The sequence below is a fragment of the Emys orbicularis genome, chromosome 3 (assembly GCF_028017835.1).
Source record: "Emys orbicularis isolate rEmyOrb1 chromosome 3, rEmyOrb1.hap1, whole genome shotgun sequence".
In the NCBI taxonomy this organism is placed as follows: domain Eukaryota; kingdom Metazoa; phylum Chordata; order Testudines; family Emydidae; genus Emys; species Emys orbicularis.
The window spans coordinates 9,172,939-9,198,290 of record NC_088685.1 but is presented as its reverse complement, the minus strand read 5'-3'; the positions used below and the strand labels follow the sequence as shown (position 1 = coordinate 9,198,290).

Genomic DNA, 25,352 nt, shown 5'->3' with positions numbered 1-25,352 from the left:
TCAGGTCATGGGAGTTTGCTTGAGTCAGGTTTTGGGTAAAGAGTCAAGGATCTGAAGATTTAACCCAAATTGAACATAATAAAAGCGAGTTATAAGACCATACGTTGTTGTAACCTTTACCTTCCTTTATCTCAATCTCCTCTCATCACCACCTGTTATATAATGCTGAACTTAAACAAAGCTCGTTGGGAGTAGGAACTGTGTCTATCTGTAAAGCACCACGCTCACTTATGGCACTCTGTAAACAATCATGAATTCAATTATTGCATTTATGTTTATGGCATTTAATATGCTTATGAAAATTGTAAACTCTGATATAACAAATGTATAACCAAGGGGAAAGCAACAGAGAGTCCTGTGGTACCTTTAAGACTAACAGATGTATTGGAGCATAAGCTTTCGTGGGTGAATACCCACTTCGTCAGACACATGCGTCTGACGAAGTGGGTATTCACCCACGAAAGCTTATGCTCCAATACATCTGTTAGTTTTAAAGGTGCCACAGGACTCTCTGTTGCTTTTTACAGATCCAGACTAACACGGCTACCCCTCTGATACTTGTAACCAAGGGAAGGAAATCTAAAATAATGAACTAGAAGCCAATCAGGATGGTCCACATGACTGGCCTAGCACTACAGAACACATGGTTTGACAAGTTTCAGAGTAGCAGCTGTGTTAGTCTGTAGCCGCAAAAAGACATGTTCTCTGTATGTATATATATCTTCTTACTATATGTTCCATTCTATGCATCTGCGGAAGTGGGCTGTAGCCCACGAAAGCTTATGCTCAAATAAATTTGTTAGTCTCTAAGGTGCCACAAGTACTCCTGTTCTTTTTATGGTTTGACAGATTACATATGAGGAGCATCTAGCTTCTGTCGATGTTAATGCATGTCTTAATGCTCATAATTTCACTCCCTGGGTCAATCATGGAACTCTGACTTGAAGACTAACTTAATAATCATCTGCCTAAAATGTATAAAAGCATGACATTTGTATAATGGAGTTGGAATCTTTTCATAAGTTGAAATGTGTAAAGAGCAAGGGAGGAATAAAGTTCCATCAGAAACACATATTCTTAAGGTAAGTTTATTTGATATTTACATTCATTTATACAAGGTCTAGTTTCTAAAAATGGTTTAATGCTCTGTTCAAATGTTAGCTTGATGCAGTGGCTGGGAACATGTTCGCAATGCAATAAAATTAAAAGGCATCTTTGCCAACCTCAGTGATCTTCAACCTAAGCAGATGATTGCAAAAGAGAAGGTACGGTTTAATATTCTTCATAATCACTATTCCAAATGCATGATCAACAACTGGATATAAAAGTGACTGGATACTAACAAAAGCCAAAGGGCTAAGTAAAGGGCCTGGCCCTTAGGTAGATGCACAGTGTGTATACCTGGGGAAAGGGCCAAACAGCAATCTCCCCATGTGCAGCCTGCCTGAGAGCAAGGGACATTTGCAGTCTGCAGTCAGTGGAACAGAATCCATATGCAATGCATGCTGCACCCAATCAAGGGATGTAGCAACTCCACTTGTGTTCCAAGGAGCTCTGAGAGGCATTGTAATGCCTTCCAATGCTCTTCCTAGGATGGCACATCTCCATATTGTCCTCAGTGCCTTTAAGGTACAACCGCCCCTACTGTTTAAGCCTGGGTTCAGAGTAAAATCATCTTGATAGTAATAAGAAAATGTCTTTTCCCCCCACATGTGAGACCCTACAGTGTAGGGATGTAGGGAAGCTTATTAAGAAGTGTAAATCAGATGAATGATGCATTTAGTGAGCAGTGAAGGTACATGTGATGTCCTTAATGAAGCTCACAGGGCTACTGGCCATGTCAGACATGACGGAATGTCAAAAGAATTGGTGAATAAATATATACATCTCACAAGGAAGTCTGGAAGTTGTCAAATTCTTGGGTACAGAATTTCAAGATAAATGTAACCAACAAAGCACAAGTGTGGTGTTATTCAGCCAGGATTACTCATCTCATGGACATATTTATCTTATTGCTATGAAGTCAATTCCAGGAGACTCCTACAAATGGATCATGATATGCCAGGTTCATCCAATTAAAGATTTTATCCTGCTACCCCAGTCATCTAGAAGTGCAGCTAGGAGTGCTATACCAGTTGCTAGTTATCTTTCTACTGTCAGGTGACCATATATTCTGGAAGTGACAATGAAGCCCAAGTTTTCTGCTGGTCAGAGTAATATGAGAAGAATTAATGATTGTTCATTGTAAGCTCAAATATCTGTGGAATGCACAAACATAGCTATAAAGGGGATGTTTATATCATAGATAAATGGCAAAACAAAAAAAGGCAGCATTTGGGGGATCAAGTTCACTCATTTTCACAAAACTATTTTCAAAGGTTGAGTAACCACCACTGTTCATTTCAGTATTGATGCAAAGATGGGACAAACATTTTCACCTCTGATACTTGAAGTTCTAAGGCAGACACATTCAGAAGAGGAGTTATCAGATGCTTTTGCAGCTACTGAAATTCAGAAGCCTTATTAAAAACAATCTTCTACATCCTAAGAAACTTGTAAACAGCCACCTTTTCCTAGTCAAGACCAATGTGAACAACCTTCTTCCAGTCACAATACATGATTTGAATCTTTAGAAGATTGTCCGTGTGAAATGATACTCATCAATAATCTCCCTGTAGCTGTCAATGATTTATCACATATAACTGCTCTGAGGAGAAGAAGTGTAAAGCCAACAGGTGTAAATTCTTCCAAAAGAAGCAGGAAGACAACAACCAATGTCACTTTCCAATAGACAGGTAGTGATACCAAACAACAGGACATCTGCTGTAACTGGTTGATGGATGCCTTCCTATGCTGAATATGACAGTATATAAAAAAACATAAAATTCATCCCTGGTGTAATTCTATTAGCTCTTATGGAATTACACCAATGATGAATTTGGTCCAGTATATTCCTTTTGCTGTTTAATTCAATGAGAAATTTTAGACATTTCATTAAATGGTTGGTCTTCGGCTCTAGTCATCTGTCAAAATACTCAAAAACATTAGGCATTTGATGAAATGCCAAGTGAAGTGATAATTTGACCAGTGAAAGTTTCAATCATTTACGGGAATAGCTGGTTTGACAATACCTTAAAATCAAATTTCACCCTAGTCTTCTTTCTTTCATGGAATCATGGCTATTATGATGGGGGGGGGGACACACTTACAATGTCATTTAGTCCATCCTCCAGCTAGGGTAGGATGCTTTTCTTCAGTATATCTTTTCTAATGCTTTGCATGTCTACTGTAGTTCTAAGCCTCTCCAGCAATGAAGATTCCATCACTTCCCTCGAGAGACTGCGCCACAGACTAATAGCTCTGGCCACTAGGAAGGTGTTTCCTGATATTAATTCTAAATGTTCATTTGTTTAATTTAATTCCATTACTCCTGTTATACCATTGTTTGGTTTTATCTTCTCAAATCAACTTATTGCCCAACTTAGACTTCAGTGGGGCACTGTGCCAACCTCGCATTCCACCCATGCAGAGCAGTTTGCAGGATCAGGGGGGGAAAGGATTTATTATTGCTGTTGCAGTTTAACCTGTTTGTCAGGAAACACCAAGACTGCTTCTGTGCTTCATCTAGAATTTCTTGTCTCATTGATAAAAACAATTTATTACTAATCTATGTGGCTTGGCAGAGGGCTGGATATTTAAAAAAATTCAAAGGCTTTTATTCTTTTTATCTTAGAGCCTTCAGTTGTCTCTCCCGATTGCTAACCCTGGGGGGAAAGTTACAGTAACTGTCTCTCCAAGACCTCTGCCACCCGTCCGATAATGCAGCAGCATTTGACAGCATTTGTTTATATGGAGCCTCTGAATGTCTCAAGCTAGCAAATCAACTTAAAAAGTCTTCGTATATAGAACAGAGGTCAGGAGCTTATTTCCCCCCCCACAAGGGCTAACATCTGTATGTCAAAGACTCAGGTCTGAGACTCCGAAGTTTATAACTTAGCCTTAATTATTAGAGACGGCTCAGACATTTTTTATGAATTTCGCATCCCCACTACAGTCAACAAATTCAGGGGGGCCCCTTAAACTGCTTTGCATCTGGAGTTTGTCCTGTAAGGAATTTGCTTTTATAGCAAAGAATATATTTTGTGCCATATGTCTGCACACTGGCTCCACTATCAATCTTTCCCCTGTAAAAAAGTCACTGAAACCTACATCAGTTTCGGAAGCATATTACATACACTTCCTTAAAGTAACCCCAGCATGTCTTACACTGGTCTTTTGCAATTAACTTCAGTGGATTCCTGGAAGCCTGCAAACGTTGTGCGTGCAGCTTGGTTGAACCTAGTACGATTGCAATTTTGAGGGGAAAAATCTCTCTCCCCCCACCCTAATTCTGCATCTGGATTATTGCCTAGATCATTAATTTGACAACCGGACCCAAACTCGCAACTTTCTTGAAAATTAAATAACCTCAGGTTCAACTGTATTAAAAAAATCCCAAACACCTCAGCTTCAGACAAAATGGATTGAAGCGCTAACTCACAGCACGTTCATCAAGCTCTGGCCCCCATTTTCTGTTTTTATAATTACACTTACACCTTTGTTACAATTCACTAACAGTGGAACCGTATTATAATACATATTACCATTCACGGTCTACCACTGTATGCACTCCATTTCATAAACAGTCAAAGATGCTTGGCCCCAATACATATTCATTCCTGGTTGCTGTATTGCCATTTCTCAGCTGTTAAACAGCTACATGAATCAGCAGCAAGTGTCACAGCTTAAAATAGATGTGTATATGAGGGACGCTCAGGTTCAACGCACAACCTCATTCTTGCCCCCTAGACTAGTCAGAGGTAGACATGTTGCTTACTCAGCATGCTCAAGTTCTGGGAGGAGATCTTCATACTAATGGACACTGTTGAGCAGATTATTAAGCAGAGACTTTGAAGGGCACAGAAGAGCACACTTCTGCAGCTACTTGGTCTTCTGTGCCTGGAAGGATAATGATACTGTGCCACCTTCTAGGAAGTGTGTGCAATTTGAAATGTTGGGTTCTTCAAGACACTGACAGGGATGCAGAAGGCCTACAGGAAAAATATAGCCTTCTCCCACTTTAAAGCCAGTGTTTTCCAGCATTAAGATAGCAAAGTGATGCATAACTTTACTGTTTCATAGGTATAAGAATTGTCATTCACAGCTGTAGCAGTCCCTCTTGAACAGGAGCCTGTCTCTAATGCCTCCACCAGCTGCTTTAGAGAAGTGCAAGACACCTCATAGTGTCTTGTTGTGGGACATCCCGTACTTAAAGGAAGTTTCTTCCTCAGACCCCTTTGGACTGGCCTTCACTGAACGTCTGACACTTTACCCAATAAAGGGGAAAGAACATAAGAACATAAGAAAGGCCGTACTGGGTCAGACCAAAGGTCCATCTAGCCCAGTATCTGTCTACCGACAGTGGCCAATGCCAGGTGCCCCAGAGGGAGTGAACCTAACAGGCAATGATCAAGTGATCTCTCTCCTGCCATCCATCTCCATCCTCTGACGAACAGAGGCTAGGGACACCATTCTTACCCATCCTGGCTAATAGCCATTTATGGACTTAGCCACCATGAATTTATCCAGTCCCCTTTTAAACATTGTTATAGTCCTAGCCTTCACAACCTCCTCAGGTAAGGAGTTCCACAAGTTGACTGTGCGCTGCGTGAAGAAGAACTTCCTTTTATTTGTTTTAAACCTTCTGCCTATTAATTTCATTTGGTGACCCCTAGTTCTTGTATTATGGGAATAAGTAAATAACTTTTCCTTATCCACTTTCTCAACATCACTCATGATTTTATATACCTCTATCATGTCCCCCCTTAGTCTTCTCTTTTCCAAACTGAAGAGTCCTAGCCTCTTTAATCTTTCCTCATATGGGACCCTCTCTAAACCCTTAATCATTTTAGTTGCTCTTTTCTGAACCTTTTCTAGTGCTAGAATATCTTTTTTGAGGTGAGGAGACCACATCTGTACACAGTATTCGAGATGTGGGCGAACCATGGATTTATATAAGGGCAATAATATATTCTCAGTCTTATTCTCTATCCCCTTTTTAATGATTCCTAACATCCTGTTTGCTTTTTTGACCGCCTCTGCACACTGCGTGGACATCTTACTCCCATGAGTTAATGGTTGCCTTACATCCTGAAGCAGGAGGATTTCTATCCCAATAAAACATAAAAAATTTCCTTCAGTGTAACAACATATACAAGATAACATAATGTATACTTGATCCTACATCAGCACAGGCAGCTGGACTAGATGACCTCCCAAGGTTCCGTCCAGCCCTACATTTCTATGATTCTATGGCTCCCTGAAACCATCCACTGTTAATTCTTTTCAAGGTCTCAGCTGAAAAAAACCCCCAAAACAGCTAACTGGCCTGAGTACATGTTCCGTTATGCAGTGAGATAACAAACAAGACAACTTGGCTTTAATTTAATTACAGTGCTAGCAAATCATCGGTGCCACTCACACAGACATTGTTGGTACTATACGTTTAGCGTAGTGCAGGATGCGGGGTGCATCAATGCGTATCTTGGAAAACCAAGCAGTATGCGACACATAAATGCCCTTTATCTGACTTGATAAGGTTTATGGAGATGCATCTGACATATGCAAAAGTGGCTCAAGCACTGTTGCGCATCTATTGTTAGTAGAACATGAATTTATAAGGCAGTTTACTGTATATATTTACCTTAAAAATAATCCAATGCAAATCAAAGGGGAAAAAAAGGTTCCTACAAAATATGGGAATGGGTCACTGCTCTCTCAGCACAAGAGGTTTACTATAACTACAGTGCTACTGTAGATGATACGGCACTTGCTCTGGTAACTACAGTACATGTTTGTTGAGTAGCAGAGTAATTGACTGACTATTTGCCTTTTTCAAAGTCACCTTCCCAGGGCAGAAACAAACTATGAAGGATATCAGTTACATATTTGTGCCTAATTATATTAATACACGAATGATATGCACTTTCCATCTAAAGTAATAGACTTCAAACAAGCTAGATTTTATAAATTGGGCCATTAGGAAATTCAGCTATAGAGATGGCAGTTCACATAGCATTATGTTATATTGTTTTGTTTTGTGATTTTGCTTTCAAGTTAGTATCCAGTTTGGTGACACTCACTGCTTTGGGAGAGCAAACAGAAAGCTGTAAGACTCATATTGTGATATGGCTCAACTACTGTGAGCAGAAGAGAGAAGAAAGCAAGTTAGAAAAGGCCTGGGGCCAAAGTAACAATAAATAGCACGAAGTTCTGTAAGGTATATATGGAGAAATGAACTTCAGCAGCCACTTTGTGCACAGAGAGAGAACCTCAGGCGGCTTCAGATCTATACTCACGTGGGTGCAACTATTACAAAAATATGTAGGCAATTGCACACAATTTGCATGCACAGTTACTAAGGTGCTAGCAGCCATTTGGAAATTGGTTATTTGCATGTTCAAAGCAGTGATTTTCAGATCAGACCATGGCAATTGCATATGCAAAGTAGTCAACTGTATGCATAATTTTGTGCATCCATGCAGAGTTATAAAATCAGACCCACTATATATAGCTCAATAGCTACAGCCTCCCATTCGGACTAGCATATACTTCTGGTTTGTTTTTTATTCCTTAACACTTCAGCTCCCTACTGTATTAATATTAAATATTCTTGAAGGACTTCTGTCTTTCTATCTTATCTACCAGCACCTCTAAAACACCTAACACCATAATACCTAAGTACTAGTTCTCCAATATTCTTGTTCTTCAACATAATCATCCTCTAGTGAGTGCCCTGTGTAAGTGACGTGACCTTTCTTCCTGGAGGGGAGATGTGAAAGGTCCCATTCTCTTAGCACCACTTGCTAGCTAATCTGCGACATGGCATTATGTCATAATTGCATAATAGCAGATTACTCCATAATTGCCCATTATAGGAATTTTGACACCCTCCTCTGCAGCCTCTGGTTCTGGTCACTATCAAAGACCAGATATTGTACTGGCGAGACCTCTAGGCTGATCTGGTAGCAATCCCTGTGTTCCTACATCACAAGAAGCTGGATGCTCTAGACAGAGATGTTGAGTGATGTTCTAAATGCTGTCACAGTGGAGAAATACTGTATGGAGGAAAACTGGAGAGAGAAACCTAAAACATTAACATCATTCTACAGTGATACCTTGTACCATCAATTGCAACAGTTGGATTGTGAACTTAGCTTTCATAGTGGGACACCATTTAGGTCAACTGTTCAAAAGGAAACATACACAGTCAACATTTTCCAAAAAATTTCTGGATCTTGAAAAAAAAAAAAGATTGTCAGACCCTTCATATCAAGAGCTGTAACACTGTTAAGAATCTTTGATAAAACAACAATAAAAAACCAGGGTATTAGTTTAGATCAGGGGTCGGCAACTTTTCAGAAGTGGTGTGCCGAGTCTTCATTTATTCACTCTGATTTAAGGTTTCGCGTGCCAGTAATACATTTTAACGTTTTTAGAAGGTCTCTTTCTATAAATCTATAATATATTACTAAACTGTTGTTGTATGTAAAGTAAATAAGGTTTTTAAAATGTTTAAGAAGCTTCACTTAAAATTAAATTAAAATGCGGAGCCCCCCGGACCGGTGGCCAGGATCTGGGCAGTGTGAGTGCCACTGAAAATCAGCTCGTGTGCCGCCTTCGGCACGCGTGCCATAGGTTGCCTACCCCTGGTTTAGATCATGACTGTTCATGATGAAAGTTTGCAAATTAAAAATGGAATAGGCCAACAATGAACATTTCAATAACCTGCCTATTCACAACAATGGTGAACGTATGAAAACTAGAGGGATTTCACAACATGGACATACACATTCTCACATTTAAATAAAGCTGGAGAGTTAGCTTATGTTCTTCAGGAGTGTCCCTTTAATCATCTTACTATTTTGCAAAGTAGCCTCTTCTAAGATATAATAATTCTGCTGCCTTTTGTCGATCTGAGTCCTATAGGATCTCTTATGATAGACAAAGCCAGAACCCAAATGTCATTAATTCATATGGGAATATTCACTGGAGCTGCTGAAGTTGAAAGAGTCTGTAGTTTTCTTTCTCCCTACCTCTCACATTAAACAAATGTTGTGTTGTCTAATGTCAACACAGAGGGTCTCCCTAAGTCATACGATAGACTGCAAGTCTGCCTCAAGTCACACCTGGACTAAGCAGGTATGGAATGGACTGCTGAGTACACTACAGATACATTGTAAAGATTGAAACACACAATTAGAGATGGCCCTGAGAGGCAGAGTTCTAATCTGGATCCAAACTTCCCCAAATTCCATGAGTGCTTGGATTTGAGGTTTGCTTTGAACCATTATAGGAATAGGGACCAGCTGCAACGTTGAGATTTGCATAGACTTTCGGTCCCTGGGTTTTGTTTTGGCACATCCACACAGTCTGTATTTTAAGACTAAAACATTGATATTTTCTGCCAGAACAATTAGCGAAACAATTCAGCACAAAGCCACCAAGATGATTCGCAAAAACTTTTATAACAATTCCAACTTAAAACTTAAAATAAACACAACATACAGTGAATAGCGAAAGGACTAGTATGCAGCAAACACACAGAACACGAGCTCACCTTCTGTGCTCATTCCCAATTTCCCTTCAACTTTGATCATGCACAGGCTAATTCCACATCCTATCCAATATTACCTTTTGATAATCCTCTTTAGATCGCAGAGCAGCTTCCATCTGTTCCTGAGAGAATGTGTAGATGGCCGAGCGATACTGTGTGCCAAAGTCATTACCTTGCCTCATTCCTGGGGAGAGAAGAAGCATACTGAACCATTAGGATCATGCTTCTTATCTAATAGGATTGCAGTGTAACGATTCAATAGACCTAATTTTAACAGAGTCCATGCATCTGGACTAGCTGATTCTCTATTTCTCCACAGTCTTTTGTGGGCGTAGACACTTGGTATTTTTAGCAAGTCCATTCCTTTCTTGCTTAAATAGACATGAAGTGATTCTATTTTGATATCGCCATTTAAATGGGATGCACATTAAATATAAGCATATTATGTTTTGGTAAATCACATAAGCAGTCAAATACAGATGTAAAGCCTTAAAAATATCAATGAGCTGGAGACATATTATGTGCTTAGTTCATTTTACTGCAATCAAGATACTCCTAAAATACTTATTTTGCATCATATAAACACTCAACTCTTTTTGGTTTTGACAAGTGCTTAAAAATTTCCCTCAAATGAAGGATTAAATTTTGCTGAGGAAAAAGTTTGCAATGCACTGGAAGAGGCTGACAGCCCTACCCTGTAACTGGGTGATGATCCTGTTAAAAAATGTTGATCAGCTTGTAAAAAACGGTTATGTGTATTTTGCTGAGTCATAGCTGCAGCTGGCTCATTATCTCACCTGGAAGTAGGGGAGATGGGAATGCCCCTTTACAGAGAAAGGATCTAGGCTGAGCAAACCTTGGAGGCAGAATCCTGTAGGGAGCCAAGCCTGGCGAGAAGGTTTGGCTGGATTTTGTGTTGTTTCATATTGAATTCCTTTTGGGAATAAAACCAAGCATTCAGCATCTTGTCACTCAGATCTCCATCAATGTACATTAATTGGGACCTGACCGAAAGACAGGCAGTTGAAAGAGGGTGTCAATTAACTGAGTAGAGATACACCTGAGGGGCTAATTGGGTGGAAGTAACCCCCCAGCTGGAACTATATAAACAGACAGGAAGGAAGTGCTCAGAAGGAGAGTAGCAGGACTGGCTACTGTACCCTTCTCCCAGTGCGAGTGGGGGAAACTGGCTACCAACTGTAAATAGGATGTAAATAATGCTCCAGGCTGTGGCCTGCTCAAGGGATATAACAAAGCACAGTGGTGTTTCATGAGACCTGTAGTTGTGGTGGTCAGTCACTGATGCTGGAAAGGCCTAGTATTTAAGATTTTGTATTAGAGCAAGTAGGGAAAGGCACAAACACCAAGGTATTCAAAAGGTCTCCACTCTAAGAGTACCTTTGCAACATACATGCATTAATTTGACAATGAATATATGCAGAATAAAGGACACAATGCTAATATAAGACCAAATCCTAGTGGTAGACAGTCAATAACGTCAAGAATTTGGCCTTCAGATATGGTGCTGGTGAAAGTGGCAACGGTTAGAGTCAGGCATAGCACAGATACATGCTGGGCAAGTTTCCTCATGCAGCCAACTTTGCCAATGTAACTAATTCCCATGTGACACTCAGATGAAGTCAGCACTATACAAAAATCAATGCAGTCCATGTAAAAATGGATTAAAAACTGGCTAAGTGATAGATCACAAACAATAAATATAAACGGGGAATTGTCATCCAATGGAGTTGTTTCTAGAGGCATCAGCAGGAATATGTTCTTGACCTAATGCTATTCAATAACTTTATCAATTATCTAGAACAGTGGTTCTCAAACTAGGGCCGCCGCTTGTTCAGGGAAAGCCCCTGGCGGGCCGGGCCAGTTTGTTTACCTGCCACGTCCACAGGTTCGGCCGATCGCGGCTACCACTGGCCGTGGTTTGCAGCTCCAGGCCAATGGGGGCTGCAGGAAGGGCGGCCTGCACATCCCTCAGCCCGCACCGCTTCCTGCAGCCCCCATTGGCCTGGAGTGGCGAACCGCAGCCAGTGGGAGCCGTGATCGGCCGAACCTGTGGATGCAGCAGGTAAACAAACTGGCCCGGCCCGCCAGGGGCTTTCCCTGAACAAGTGGCGGCCCTAGTTTGAGAACCACTGACTTAAGGGATCATTGAACATGAGCCTCCAGTTAGGTACTGTAGCTAAGAAGGCAAATGAGTTCCTTGAATGTATAAATAGGGAAATATTAACTAGGGTGGTGTTATTAACTACTTATACAACTTTAGCGAGACCATTACTAGTTATACCACGTTGAGTTCAGGCATTCACATTTCAGAAAGGATGTTCAAAAACTGGAAAGTGTTCAGAAAAGAGCTACAAGGATAATTTGAGCACTAAAAGGCATGCTTTATTGTGAGAGACGTAAGAAGCTCAATCAATTGAGTTGATCAAAGAGAAGGTTAAGAAATGTCTTGATCACAATCTACAAGTACCTGCACGGGGAAGAGATTTCTGATAGCAAGCAGCTCTTTAATCTAGCATAAAAAGGCATAAAAAGATCCAATGGTTGAAAGCTGAAGCTAGACAAATTCAGATGAGAAATAAGGCATACATTTTAAGTGAGGCTAATTAACCTCTGGAACAACCTACCTACGGATATGGTGCATTTTCCATTACCTGAAGTCTTTAAATCAAGATAGGGTGTCTTCCTAAAGATATACCATAATTCAAATAGAAGTTACGGGCTTGATGCAGAAATTATTGCATGAGGGGTTTTGGTTTGTATTGTGCAGGAGGTCAGAGTAGGTGACCACAATGGTCCCTCCCCGCCTTGAAATCTATGAACTCAGCTTGCCCTGTACCGCCACCAGCTAGCCAGGAATTGTCAGGAGTACTAGCAGCTTTGTAATGTGACCAATTATCTACTAAGTTCTAGACAAGTTATTTTCTCTTGTAATTTACATAGATTTGTACCTAGGTCTCCAGAGGTGAAAAGCGAATGCACTAGCCAACTGTGCGATGTAGACATAATTCTAAGGTATAATATAGATTCTGTGTATAGATCCATATATCTCTCACGTGTCACTGCTGCTGATATTGTTATTTCTAACGTATTTTATATGTGCAGCCTTTGTTGTCAAGAGAGCATCACTGATTTTTAAAGCCCTTTGGCAACTATTACTTGTTGAAATCCATTAATCCACTGAGTAACAAACGAGGCAAGAAATTCAATTTACTAAACAACTGCTGTAGGATGATTGATCTTAATAATCCTGTCTTTGTTTAAGAGAAGATCTACTAAATCAAAAAATGATGTGAAATGTGCTATTTAAGTATCCTACAATGTCATCTGTGGTTAACTCTGCTCTCTTTTCTGAGCAGAGTCTTAATTGCTTTGTTCATCATGACATTACAGCTCTCACTCTCTTTCTGTCGACATAATAATATACTGCGTATATGTAAGACTTCAGATACGAATTCAAAAATATGAACAATTAATGTAATAGAAATGCTAACACTATTGGAAGAGACTTTGTACTGGTAATTCCAAAGCAGGTCTTATTTTAGCTTTTTTAAACTCTTTGCCATTGATTCTAGCAACACCAATGCTTTATACATGTGAGATTTAAAATGAGGTTTTGTTAAGGTAATCACAAATTGAACATGAGTCAACAATGTGATGCAGTTGCAAAAAAGGCTAATACCATTCTAGGGTGTATTAACAGGAATGTCATATTTAAGACACGGGAGGTAATTGTCTTGTTCTACTCGGCACCGGTGAGGCCTCACTGGGAATACTGTATCCAATTTTGGGCACCGCATTTTAGGAAAGATGTGGACAAACTGGAGAGAGTCCAGAGGAGAGCAACAACAATGATAAAAGGTTTAGAAAACATAACTCATGAGGAAAGGTTAAAAAAACTGGGTACAGTAACTCCTCACTTAAAGTCGTCCTGGTTAACGTTTTCGTTGTTTTGTTGCTGATTAATTGGAGAACATGCTTATTTAAAGTTGCGCAATGCTCGCTTATAACATTGTTTGGCAACTGCCTGCTTTGTTCACTGCTTGCAGAAAGAGCAGCCCATTGGAGCTAGTGTTGGGAGCTTCGAACCAGGGTGGACCAGCAACCCCCCTATCTGCTCCCCGCTCCCGTAAGTTCCCTGTGCGGCAGCCACCCAGCAGGCTATCAATTGCCAGCAGTTCAGCTTTCCCTCCCCCCACTGCTGTGTGCTGCTCCTGCCCTCTGCCTTGGAGCTGCTCCCCGGAGCCTCCTGCTTGCTGTGCAGGGGAGGGGAAAGAGGGGGCCTAATGTCAGGGTGTCCCCCTCCCCCCTGCTCCTGCCCCCCACTTACCCCATCTCCACAGAACGGGGGGACACGACAGGGCTCAGGACGGAGGGCGTTTGCTGGCAGCAGCTGCTGTCTCAACTTCCTGGTCTACTTAAAAAGGCAATCTATTTAGAGTGGTATAGCGTACTTAAAGGGGAAATGCTCATCTCTCTCTCTCACACACACAGGGTGTGTGTTTCTGTCTGCCTTGCTGTCTCCCCTCCCTCCAGTCGTGCTGCCTTGTAGAGTGTGAGGCAACAATTAACAACAATTAACAACAATGGGTTAACCCTTGAGGGCTCAGCCGAGTGCTAGTTCATCATTTAGCAGTAAGGCATTCCCTGGGAAATATCCCACCCTGTGACTCCACCACCTCAAGCTTCACAATCATCATTGCTGTGTACAGTATTAAATTGTTTGTTTAAAACTTATACTGTGTATACATACATATAATAGAGTCTTTTGTCTGGTTAAAAAAAATTCCTTGGAACCTAACCCCCCTATTTACATTAATTCTTAAGGGGAAATTGGATTCGCATAACATCGTTTCGCTTAAAGTCGCATTTTTCAGGAACATAACTACAACGGTAAGCGAGGAGTTACTGTATGTTTACTCTTGAGAAAAGAAGACTGAGGGGAAAAAGTCTTCCTCTTTATAACAGACCTTAACATATTTGAAGGTGATTAATTGTTCTCCATATCCACTGAAGATAGGACAAGAAATAATGGTCTTAATCTACAGTAAGAGAAATTTAGATTAGATATTAGGTAAAATTTTCTAACTATAAGTGCACTTAAGCTCTAGAATAAACTTCCAAGGGAATCTCCATCACTGAAGGTTTCTGAGGACAGGTTGAACAAATACCTGTCAGGGATGGTCTAGGTTTACTTGGTCCTGCCTCAACGCAGGGGGCTGGACTTCATGACTTCTCAAGGTCCCTTCCTGCCCTACATTTCTATGATTCTATAATGGGTCAGAATTTCATTTTAATTACACCAAAGGGAATCCACAGTAACTTCACTGATGTCAATGAGTTACTTTAGGTTTATAATGGTGTGAATGAAGTCAGAATATGGTCTAATGCTTGTACATGTCAGGAAGCCACTTCTCAATGAAGCATTCAAAGATAGGGAGAAGCAAATACCTCTTCTTCACAAGTAGTTGTAGTTTCAATGTCAGCCCAAGACCCATATTATCCAATACAGGAAAGTTTATAACCTATACAGATATGAAGGTTTCCCCCCCCACACACACACACATTTAACACAGCCCCATGGACATATGAAGAAAATTTCTAACCACAAACCTCAACTCCTTTAGGAGATCTAAACTATTATACTCATCCCCTGTACTAAAGAACAATCTACCTCTCTCAGTGTAGCACTTCTCTGGCTCCCTTCCAGCTTCTTTAGTGACAATTTTTATCATCTAAGCTGTAAAATATCATTTGCTCTTTAAGACACAGTTACATGTCAGGGAGAAGTTTCATTTCAAAATGAGGAATTTCAGACTGGAGTCTGTAGAACTTGTTGGTAAAACAGAATAATAATAAAATATCCAGGGGTAAAGCCATACCATCAGAATACACCTATCACCTCCCCCTCAAGTTCTGATGCCTCAGAATAGAGAAAAGCTTAGGAACCCATAATGACAAGCACACCAATGCAAGCCAGCAGTCTGCAAATAAGGAGTAAATTTTTAACAGTGAAGGAATTATCCATTGGAACAAGTCACTGGCAATTTTAAAACCAAGATTGGATGGGTTTTTTTCTAGAAGATCTGATCTGGTTCAAACAGGAATTATTTTGGGGAAGTCCTGTGACCTGTGTTGTACAAAAGATTGATGAACAGAGTAGTCCCTTCTGGCCTTAGAATCTATGAAAGCCCCCTTCTCAGCGTGCCAATGGCAAGCACTCTGCATGGGATTTAGGCACTGCATTTAGGCACCCTGCCATTAAGTGCAATTCACAATCCCAAATTAGGCACCCGAGCTCCCTAGGCAATGCATGGGGAGAATCAGGATTCTAAAAGGGGATTCATAGAAGCCAGCACGCTGAGCAGGGTGCCACCTACGCTAGCCAGTAAGAAATTCCAAGAAGGGGTGTAAAAAGAACAGGAGTACTTGTGGCACCTTAGAGACTAACAAATTTATTAGAGCATAAGCTTTCGTGGGCTACAACCCACTTCTTCGGATGCATATAGAGTGAAACATATATTGAGGAGATATATATACACACACATACAGAGAGCATGAACAGGTGGGAGTTGTCTTACCAACTCTCAGAGGCCAATTAAGTAAGAGAAAAATACTTTTGAAGTGATAATCAAGATAGCCCAGTACAGACAGTTTGATAAGAAGCAAGTGTGAAAATACTTACAAGGGGAGATAGATTCAATGTTTGTAAAGGCTCAGCCATTCCCAGTCTTTATTTAATCCTGTGTTGATTGTGTCTAGTTTGCATATCAATTCCAGCTCAGCAGTCTCTCGTTGGAGTCTGTTTTTGAAGTTTTTCTGTTTTAAAATAGCCACCCGCAGGTCTGTCATAGAATGGCCAGACAGGTTAAAGTGTTCTCCCACTGGTTTTTGAGTATTATGATTCCTGATGTCAGATTTGTGTCCATTAATTCTTTTGCGTAGAGACTGTCCGGTTTGGCCAATGTACATGGCAGAGGGGCATTGCTGGCACATGATGGCATATATCACATTGGTAGATGTGCAGGTGAACGAGCCCCTGATGGTATGGCTGATGTGATTAGGCCCTATGATGATGTCACTTGAATAGATATGTGGACAGAGTTGGCATCGGGCTTTGTTACAAGGATAGGTTCCTGGGTCAGTGTTTTTGTTCAGTGATGTGTGGTTGCTGGTGAGTAATTGCTTTAGTTTGGGGGGTTGGGACTGAGAGGGACCAGACATCAATCCAGGTTCTCCCCATCTTTCTAAACAAGTCTCTCTTATTTCAAACTTGTAAGTAAAAAAGCCAGGCAAGGCGTCTTAGTTTTACTTTGTTTTCTCAACTTGTAAATGTACCTTTTACTAGAGTGTTTATCTTTGTTTGCTGTACTTTGAACCTAAGACAGAGGGGGGTCCTCTGAGCTCTTTAAGTTTGATTACCCTGTAAAGTTATTTTCCATACTGATTTTACAGAGATGATTTTTACCTTTTTCTTTAATTAAAAGCCTTCTTTTTAAGAACCTATACTCACCAGGAACCTATCCTTATAACAAAGCCCGATGCCAACTCTGTCCACATATCTATTCAAGTGACATCATCATAGGGCCTAATCACATCAGCCATACCATCAGGGGCTCGTTCACCTGCACATCTACCAATGTGATATATGCCATCATGTGCCAGCAATGCCCCTCTGCCATGTACATTGGCCAAATCCAGTGTCAGATTTCTTTGCCTCTCTGTCTCTTTCACTCACATTACGAGTACAGGGCTTTGTTTTCCAACCTTGGCATCAGTCACAAGGATTTTTCAGCCTCCACATAACAGACAAACAGTCTATCACACTGCAAGGGGGCATTTTCACTTACCTAGATTGCATTCTGATGGATCTATATAGGAACTAGTTATGTAGTAGCAATGGTTCTCAGTTGTTTTCTTAGTGTGGACCATATCTTGATAGAGAGGTTGTCTTGTGAATGCATCCCCTACAGTTCACGATCTTATAACCTCTTGATGATTACAACAGCAACTACTTACATAGGAAAGTATCTCAGGAGGATGTTAAAGAGCAGTTACTAAAGTTAGATATTCTTAAATAAGGACACTGGATACTGAAATCTGAATCTGGCCCAAGAAGTATATGAAGTTCACCAGCATAATGGAACTGCATAATGGAAGAATAGAGCTTCATCAAGAAATGTTTGACCTTGATAAATCAATTCAAATTGCTGAGATTTAGCAATGGACTTTCCAGTGCAGTTCTGTCTGAGCAGACAATATTATTTCAATAGGCAGAACTCTTGAAAAGGGACCAGAAATAATTCCTTGTAAAATAAAATAAGCTACTATCTACTTTAGAGCACTTACAGTTTTGATATTCAAGTCAAGTCAAGATTATTAATAGCGACTTGGTCATAGGTCAATGTGCCAAAACCAAAATATATTACAATAACGTAAAACTAATTTAAAAATATTAAAATACATATAAAATAGATTTAAAAGACCATAAACCAAGCAACCCATTGATAATCACCGTGCCACTTGTGCCTTTTCCTTATTTTAGTGTCTGACCATACAAATAGAACTTCTTTGACATATCAGAAACATGTCAGAGAACAAACTGAGAGGTAGCCATGTTAGTCTGTATCCACAAAAACAACGAGGAGTCCGGTGGCACCTTAAAGACTAACAGATTTATTTGGGCATAAGCTTTCGTGGGTAAAAAACCCACTTCTTCAGATGCATGGAGTGAAAATTACAGTACAAGCATAAATATACTGGCACATTAAGAGAAGGGAGTTACCTTACAAGTCGAGAACCAGTGTTGAAAAGGCCAATTCAATCAGGGTGGATGTGGTCCTCTCCCAATAATTGATGAGAAGGTGTCCAAAACAAACTAGTGTTTTTTGACTGGATGGAATTTTATACTATATCTGAGATGAATACTCTCCAAAACTCATCTGTCTGACAGGCTGATGCTTGTAAAATCATTTAGATTCTTCCTGGCTTCAGAGAAGCCATATGGCCCATAAGTGGATACTATTTTGTGGTCTCATTTTCACAGGAAAATGAACACAAAACTTGATATTTTGGGATCTACTGGAGAAAAAAAATTAATAGCTATTGGCTGTAACAGACTGCATGTTACGTTTCATTTTCCTTAGAAATCTTCTAGAAACTCATCTATGAGAATTACGCCTCTGGCATTCTCGAAGAAGGTTATTTCTTCACCTTTGGCAAACTGTAAGAAAAACTATCAAAATCTTCACCAAATAAAACTGCTCTGTAAATGGCATGCTGATCTGATTTTCTGCAGAAATCTCTCGCTCTCCCAGAACTGAGCACTTAGATAACCCTGATTCACTTGGCGAATCTTGTATCAGAGCAAAATATGATGCATCTCTTAAAGGAGTTTGTTTTCGCCCCAACCATACTCCCCGTCCCTGATACATTATCCCTACTTATAAACAGCTCTGCTTTGTGCTTTGGGTATCTGGATTTTGCACGTGCACACGCATGCACACACACGCACTTAGATATAAACATTTGGTCTGTGGATCTGATTATACTCTGGCTAACTAAGCCAAAGAAAATAAAGAATGTACTCTGAAGCTGAAGGGCCAGATCCTCAGCTCATGTAAATCACAGAGTTCCATCTAAACCAATGGAGCTATCCTGATTTACACCAGCTCAAAGATCTGCTTTGAAACATCCACAATGGAAAATAGTTATCTGAGAAATATTTTCTTTTACTGTAAAGTGCCTTCCGCAATGGGGCCCTGACTCTAATCAGGGCCATTGGACACTATCATAATAAAATACAAATAATGATAATAAAGACCAGCACCTAGTATCATAGCTCACTGAGCCCGTGATCCTGCAACTGAATTTAACCAGAGGTGTGCTCAAGGGCATCCAGTTGCAGGATCTAGACCTAAAACAACCACAGGCAGACAGATGAGGACAGTGGTCATACTCAAAAATGCGTTATTGGTTCCAGTACTGTTCCCCATTTGAAAAATGGAGAATTTCTTTAAAATCAGCAGAATCTTTCAAAACAGAATGCATTTTTTAAGTGCAACAACTGTATAAGGCTAAGGCAGAGCAGACTTTTTTTTTATTGGCCAAAGCAAGGATTTCTTTCAAGAGTCAAGCTGTATCTTGTGATTTGGAAGCAATACTCATACACCACTCCTTATCGTCTTCCCATAAAGGAAAATCTAACGACACCATTCTTCAATCTTTCAATTCTCAAAGGATCCCCAGTGTAATGGAGACAAATGACTACGGTCTGTGACTCTCTTCAGTGCAGCTCACTGAAACTTTAAAGGGTAGTTCATAGCTCTTATTTTCATCATGAAATTTTCTCCGTGATTTATAGAGTTTTCTGGAGCCGTCACTTATTGCCTTATACTCACAGAAAACTGATATATCGATTGGTCATTTTCCCTTCCCCAATCAATATCTGCTGAGTTAAGACTAATAAAACTCCTTCCTGCAGCTCATCATATAATTATTTAGCAAGAATCATTTGCACCGTGTCACCCATGACTTGATGTCATCACTCACTATAATGATTACATCTACACAGTTTGAAAGTTGCCAAGGGAAACTAAAACTCTAAAGAACACATTATTAAAGGAGGAAAATGGTAACAGGAAGAGAGTTGGGTTACAATGTGGCACTGAGGGTTCCTGATGGACTTCTAGGTTTTGGGTTGCAGGGAGGATACATGAAATACAAAGTAGCCTCTTCAGTGTGTTACAGTACATTAATGAGCTGGCACGCATTTAAACTGGATTCTCACACCGTCAGCACTATACAAGGCTTATAGAGCTTTCAATTCATATGTCTTCCAGTGTCAAAGAAGAAGACGTAGGACAAGAGTTTAGGAGCTGGAATAGGATGGAAGAGAACCAAATCTTTCAATTTCAGCCTCATGATTGCACAGGCTGAGAGTATTCACTATCCCAGGGCATAATTCTCCACTTCCTTCCCCAGTCAGTAGTCATTTGAACATATGTAAAAGGAGAGCAGTACAGGTGTAGAATGTTACCAAATCGGAATTGTCCAATCACACAGGGGGAGTGTTTTACACGCACTTTGCACTCAGATAAATGACTACACAAGGTGTAAAGAAGTGGAGAATTGGGCCCTTCAATTCTTTCACTTAGCATTGTGGTAGCACTCGCTATTTAACCACAATATCCTCTCATGGTGGAGAGTTCAAATTACTACATTTATTTGTTTGTTTATTTTAGAAAGCAAATGCTCAGTTGTTTTGAACAGTTTATTTAATTCAGCCATTCCATAACCTCAAGAAGCAATGTTCTTGCATGAATGCTTTGCAGATTCTTGATCAAGCCTTAAGATTTCCTGGCTCCTGATGAAATATTAAAGCAAAAGCACTGGAGCCTGAGATTGCCGACTGACTGATATAAATTAATGTTCCTGATGACAGTCAGAGCAGTGCTCACTGTACATAACACCAACAGAAGTCTGTTATTAAATTAACCCTTTGCTTAAAGCCACAGACATGTCCATAAGGGATGATGGAGGCAGGGCTGAACATGTCCCCTTAATATTTTAGAGAAGACATTTTGTTTCCTTGCCAACTATTGCCCAAGGTCCATTTTTCATATAAAGATCCAAATCCTGAGTGAGAGCAGGGAAAAGAGATTCTTAAAGTCTCTCTGGCTGCCATGAAAGTCCCATATGCTTTATACTTACAATAGGCTGGGGCAGTGTGATGGGGTATAGAAGCCTCGCACTGGAGAAGAAGAGGTTAAGGAGCTGCTCTAGGCCCAGGCAGCTCTGCCCTGCCACACCTGCAAGGTGATGTTCGTCCATCGTTATCGATGAAGACCTCAACAACTCATTCTTTCGATGACAGGGCTTTGTGCGTCCGAAGATGACTGATCAGTCCGATTCAGGCGTGGAACGTCCTGTCACACGTCGGGCAAACATGTAATGGCACTGTCGATGATGTACGAGCAGCTCTGGACTTGCGCAGCTCACGCTTTTTTTCAGCCTTAGCAATACGCCTCGCCTCAGAGGTATTACTGCCTGTGTGAATGAGGCTGTGCCATGCTGAACGGTTCAGTGCGAAGGTTTCCCATGTGGCGGTGTTGATCTCGAAGGACTTCAAAGAGGTCTTCAGCGTGTCCTTGAATTGCTTCTTTTGTCCTCCATGGGAGCGCTTTCCCTGAGTGAGTTCTCCGTAGAAGAGCTGTTTAGGAATGCATTCATCTGACATTCTCACAACATGTCCGGCCCACCTGGTCTGGGCTCTCATCAGCAATGTGTGAACTGACGGCAGACTGGCTCTAGTAAGGACATCAGTATTGGGCACTTTGTCCTGCCATCTGATTTTTAGAAGCTTTCGCAGACAGGAAATGTGGAAGTGATTGAGCCTTCGTGCATGACTCTGATAGACAGTCCACGTCTCGCAGGCGTACAGCAGAGTTGGAAGCACCACTGCTCGGTAGACCTTCAGCTTCGTTGATAGGCTGATCCCTCAATGTTCCCAAACATTGAAACGCAATCGGCCAAATGCAGAGCTGGCTTTAGCAATTCTGCAGTTTACTTCATCATCGATTGACACTGCTCGGGAAAGAGTACTGCCCAGGTACGTGAAGTGGTCCACTGTCTGAAGTCTCTGTCCATTTACAGTGATGGACGGTTCTGAGTACGGAGCGTGGGGAGCTGGCTGGTGCATGACCTCAGTCTTCTTGATGTTAATAGTGAGACCGAAGTTATTGCATGCAGTTGAAAACTTGTCCATACTGGCTTGCATTTCTGGCTCAGTACTAGCATTCAGAGCACAATCATCGGCAAAGAGAAAGTCTCGAAGTACAGTTTCCTTCACCTTGGTGATGGCACGCAGTCGCCTCAGATTGAATAATTTCCCATCAGTTCTATACTTCAGGCCTACTCCTTCAGTGCAGTGTTGAAAGGCATCAGTCAGAGTGGCAGAGAATATCATGCTGAACAAAGTGGGTGCTAAAACACACCCTTGCTTGACGCCATTGGTGACTGGGAAGGCCTCAGATGTTTCACCGTCATCCAGGACACGAGCCATCATACCGTGATGAAATTGACGTACCACCTGCAAGGTATGCACAGGCTGGAGGAGGAGCTTAAAAGGGGAGTGGGGTAGCTCACTTGCAGGCTGCTGGTGGAGGTAAGCAGACTTATGCTCTTGGGCTCTGTGAAAGGATCACTATTGGCAGCCCAGCTGCTGGGGCTCCTGACTACTGATGGTCTACCCGACCTGCGGAGGGACAAGGGCTCTGGACAGTAAACTTATTCTTCTGTTTATTTTATTTACATGTCTTGCCTCTTCCCTCTTGTGTGGGGAGGCTAGAAAGAAGTGATCCAGGGAGGCAGCTGTGAAGCACTCCATGGTTCAGGAGTTAGCCGCACACCTTTGGGCACTGGATTGGAACCTGGTGGAGAAGGTGGGCCTGAGTTCCCCTACCTACCCCGATGGAGCTGGAGAGGAAAAGTCTATCCCTGACACCAGAGACCCAGGACTAGGAAGACCCCATATCCCAGAGAGTCCTGACTCTGAGGCTTTGGCTGCGTGAAGCCTGAAGCCCCTTGTTCAACAGTGGAACTAGCCTTTGGTGGAATCTTTGTGTATCCTGGAAGGGGTGGACAGAACTTGTGACCCAACCGGAGGGTCAAGTCACAGAAGGGGACAGGTCACTGCATGGCAGGGACGGTGTCAACAGAGGGCGACAAGCCAAAAGAGTACTTACCACTCCTTTGCCTGTCCATTATGTGGCAGGTAAACTATGAAGTGAGTGGGCTGTACTTGGGGGAAAGCTTTGAGATGGACTGTACTTGGAGACAAGCTCTGAAGAGGGCTGTGCTGGGGAAAAGCTTTAACTGGTTATATTTTCTCCCATTATTTATTTTGTCTTGGTTTTGTCTATATTGCATATACTAGGGAAATGTGGTCTAGATGAAATTACTATAAGGTGGATGCACAACTGGTTGAAAGACCATACTCAAAGAGTAGTTATCAATCGTTTGCTGTCAAAGTGGGAGGATGTATCTAATGGAGTCCCACTGGGGTCGGTCCTGGGTTGGGTACTAGTCAATATTTTCATTAATGCCTTGGATAATGGAGTGGAAAGTATGCTTATAAAATATGCAGATGATACCAAACTCCAAGGCACTGCAAGTACTTTGAGAGACAGGATTAGAATTCAAATTGACCTTGATAAATTGGAGAATTGATCTGAATTCAACAAGATGAAATTCAACAAAGACAAGTGCAAAGTACTTCACTTATGAAGGAAAAATCAAATGTACAACTGCAAAATGGGGAATAGGCTAGGTAGTAGCACTGCTGAAAAGGATCTGAGGGTTATAGTGGATCACAAATTGAATATGAGTCAACAATATGATGCAGTTGTGAAAAAGGCTAATAATGAAAAAGGCTAATAATGTTTTAGGGTGTATTAACTGGAGTGTCATAGGTAAGACATGGGAGGTAATTGTCACACTCTACTCAGCACTGGTGAGGCCTCACTGGGAGTACTGTATCCAACTCTGAATGCCTCACTCTAAGAAAGATGTGGACAAATTGGAGAGAATCCAGAGGACAACGACAATAATAAAAGATTTAGAAAATCTATGTGGAAAGGTTAAAAAAAAAAGTGGCACCTTTAATCTTAGACAAGACAATTGAGTGGGGACCTGATAACAGTTTTCAAATATTTTAAGGGCAGTTATTAAGAGGACGGTGATCAATTGTTCTCCATGTTCACTGAAAGTGGGACAAGAAGTAATGGGCTTTATCTACAGCATGGGAGATTTAGGTTAGACAGTAGCAAAATCTTTCTAACTATAAGGATAGTTAAGCTCTGGAATAGCCTTTCAAAGGAGGCTGTGAAAACCCCATCATTGGAGGTTTTTAAGAACAGGTTAGACAAACACCTGTCAGGTTTACTGCCTCAGCACAGGTGGCTGGACTTGATGACTTCTGAAGGTCCCTTCTGGCCCTACGTTTCTATGATTTGATTATTGTCTTTAGTTCATTTGTTAATAAATATTGCCATCAGCGTTGAGAGTTTTAGTTTTAATGTTACCATGGAACAAGCAATGGCAGATATTGTGTATGATGCGCTTTTTTACCCGACTTTGCCATTGGAAACTCTGACAGGACAAACCTGTGATAGAGCCAGCAAAATATTGGAAAAGTATAACGGAGCACAACCTATTAATACTAGGAAGGAGGCTCGTGGTGTACTTGTGCTCTGTTTGATGAAGTGTAGGAACGCTGGAGCTCAGGAAGCAGTGGAAGCTTCACAATGTTGCTGGAGTGGTGAATGATGTGGGAACACTTTGTGGTTGGTTAGCTAAAAAACTGCAAAACAAGAGGACCAGGATCATCTACATGTTTCTAATGGACATAAGGAAAAACTGGACATTACTGATAATTCAACAGCAAGGGAATTTGTCCAAAAACATGGTTCATTGTGTTACTTTTGTAAGTGCTTAATTAAAATTTCAGAGCATTAGTGCAATATTACGTACCATTACTGAATGTTTTTGCACAGTTTTTACTTTATATTAGTGCTGTATCAATATAAACTATTGAAATGTCAGCCTAAATGACTAGCTGCACATAATTTGATATTGTAAATTTGCATTTATTTTACAAGCCACCCTACATATAACAGCC

The 25,352-nt window shown here is 41.0% G+C and overlaps 1 protein-coding gene across 1 annotated transcript in view; it reads right to left on the bottom strand.

Annotated features, from left to right (window-relative positions):
* The window catches only part of MSRA (methionine sulfoxide reductase A), a 446,149-nt gene that overhangs the window by 127,289 nt on the left and 293,508 nt on the right, over positions 1–25,352 (bottom strand). Inside the window, exon 5 of the mRNA XM_065401724.1 lies at positions 9,733–9,839. Within this exon, the coding sequence (XP_065257796.1) occupies positions 9,733–9,839 (107 nt within the window). The remainder of the gene's footprint in view (positions 1–9,732; positions 9,840–25,352) is intronic.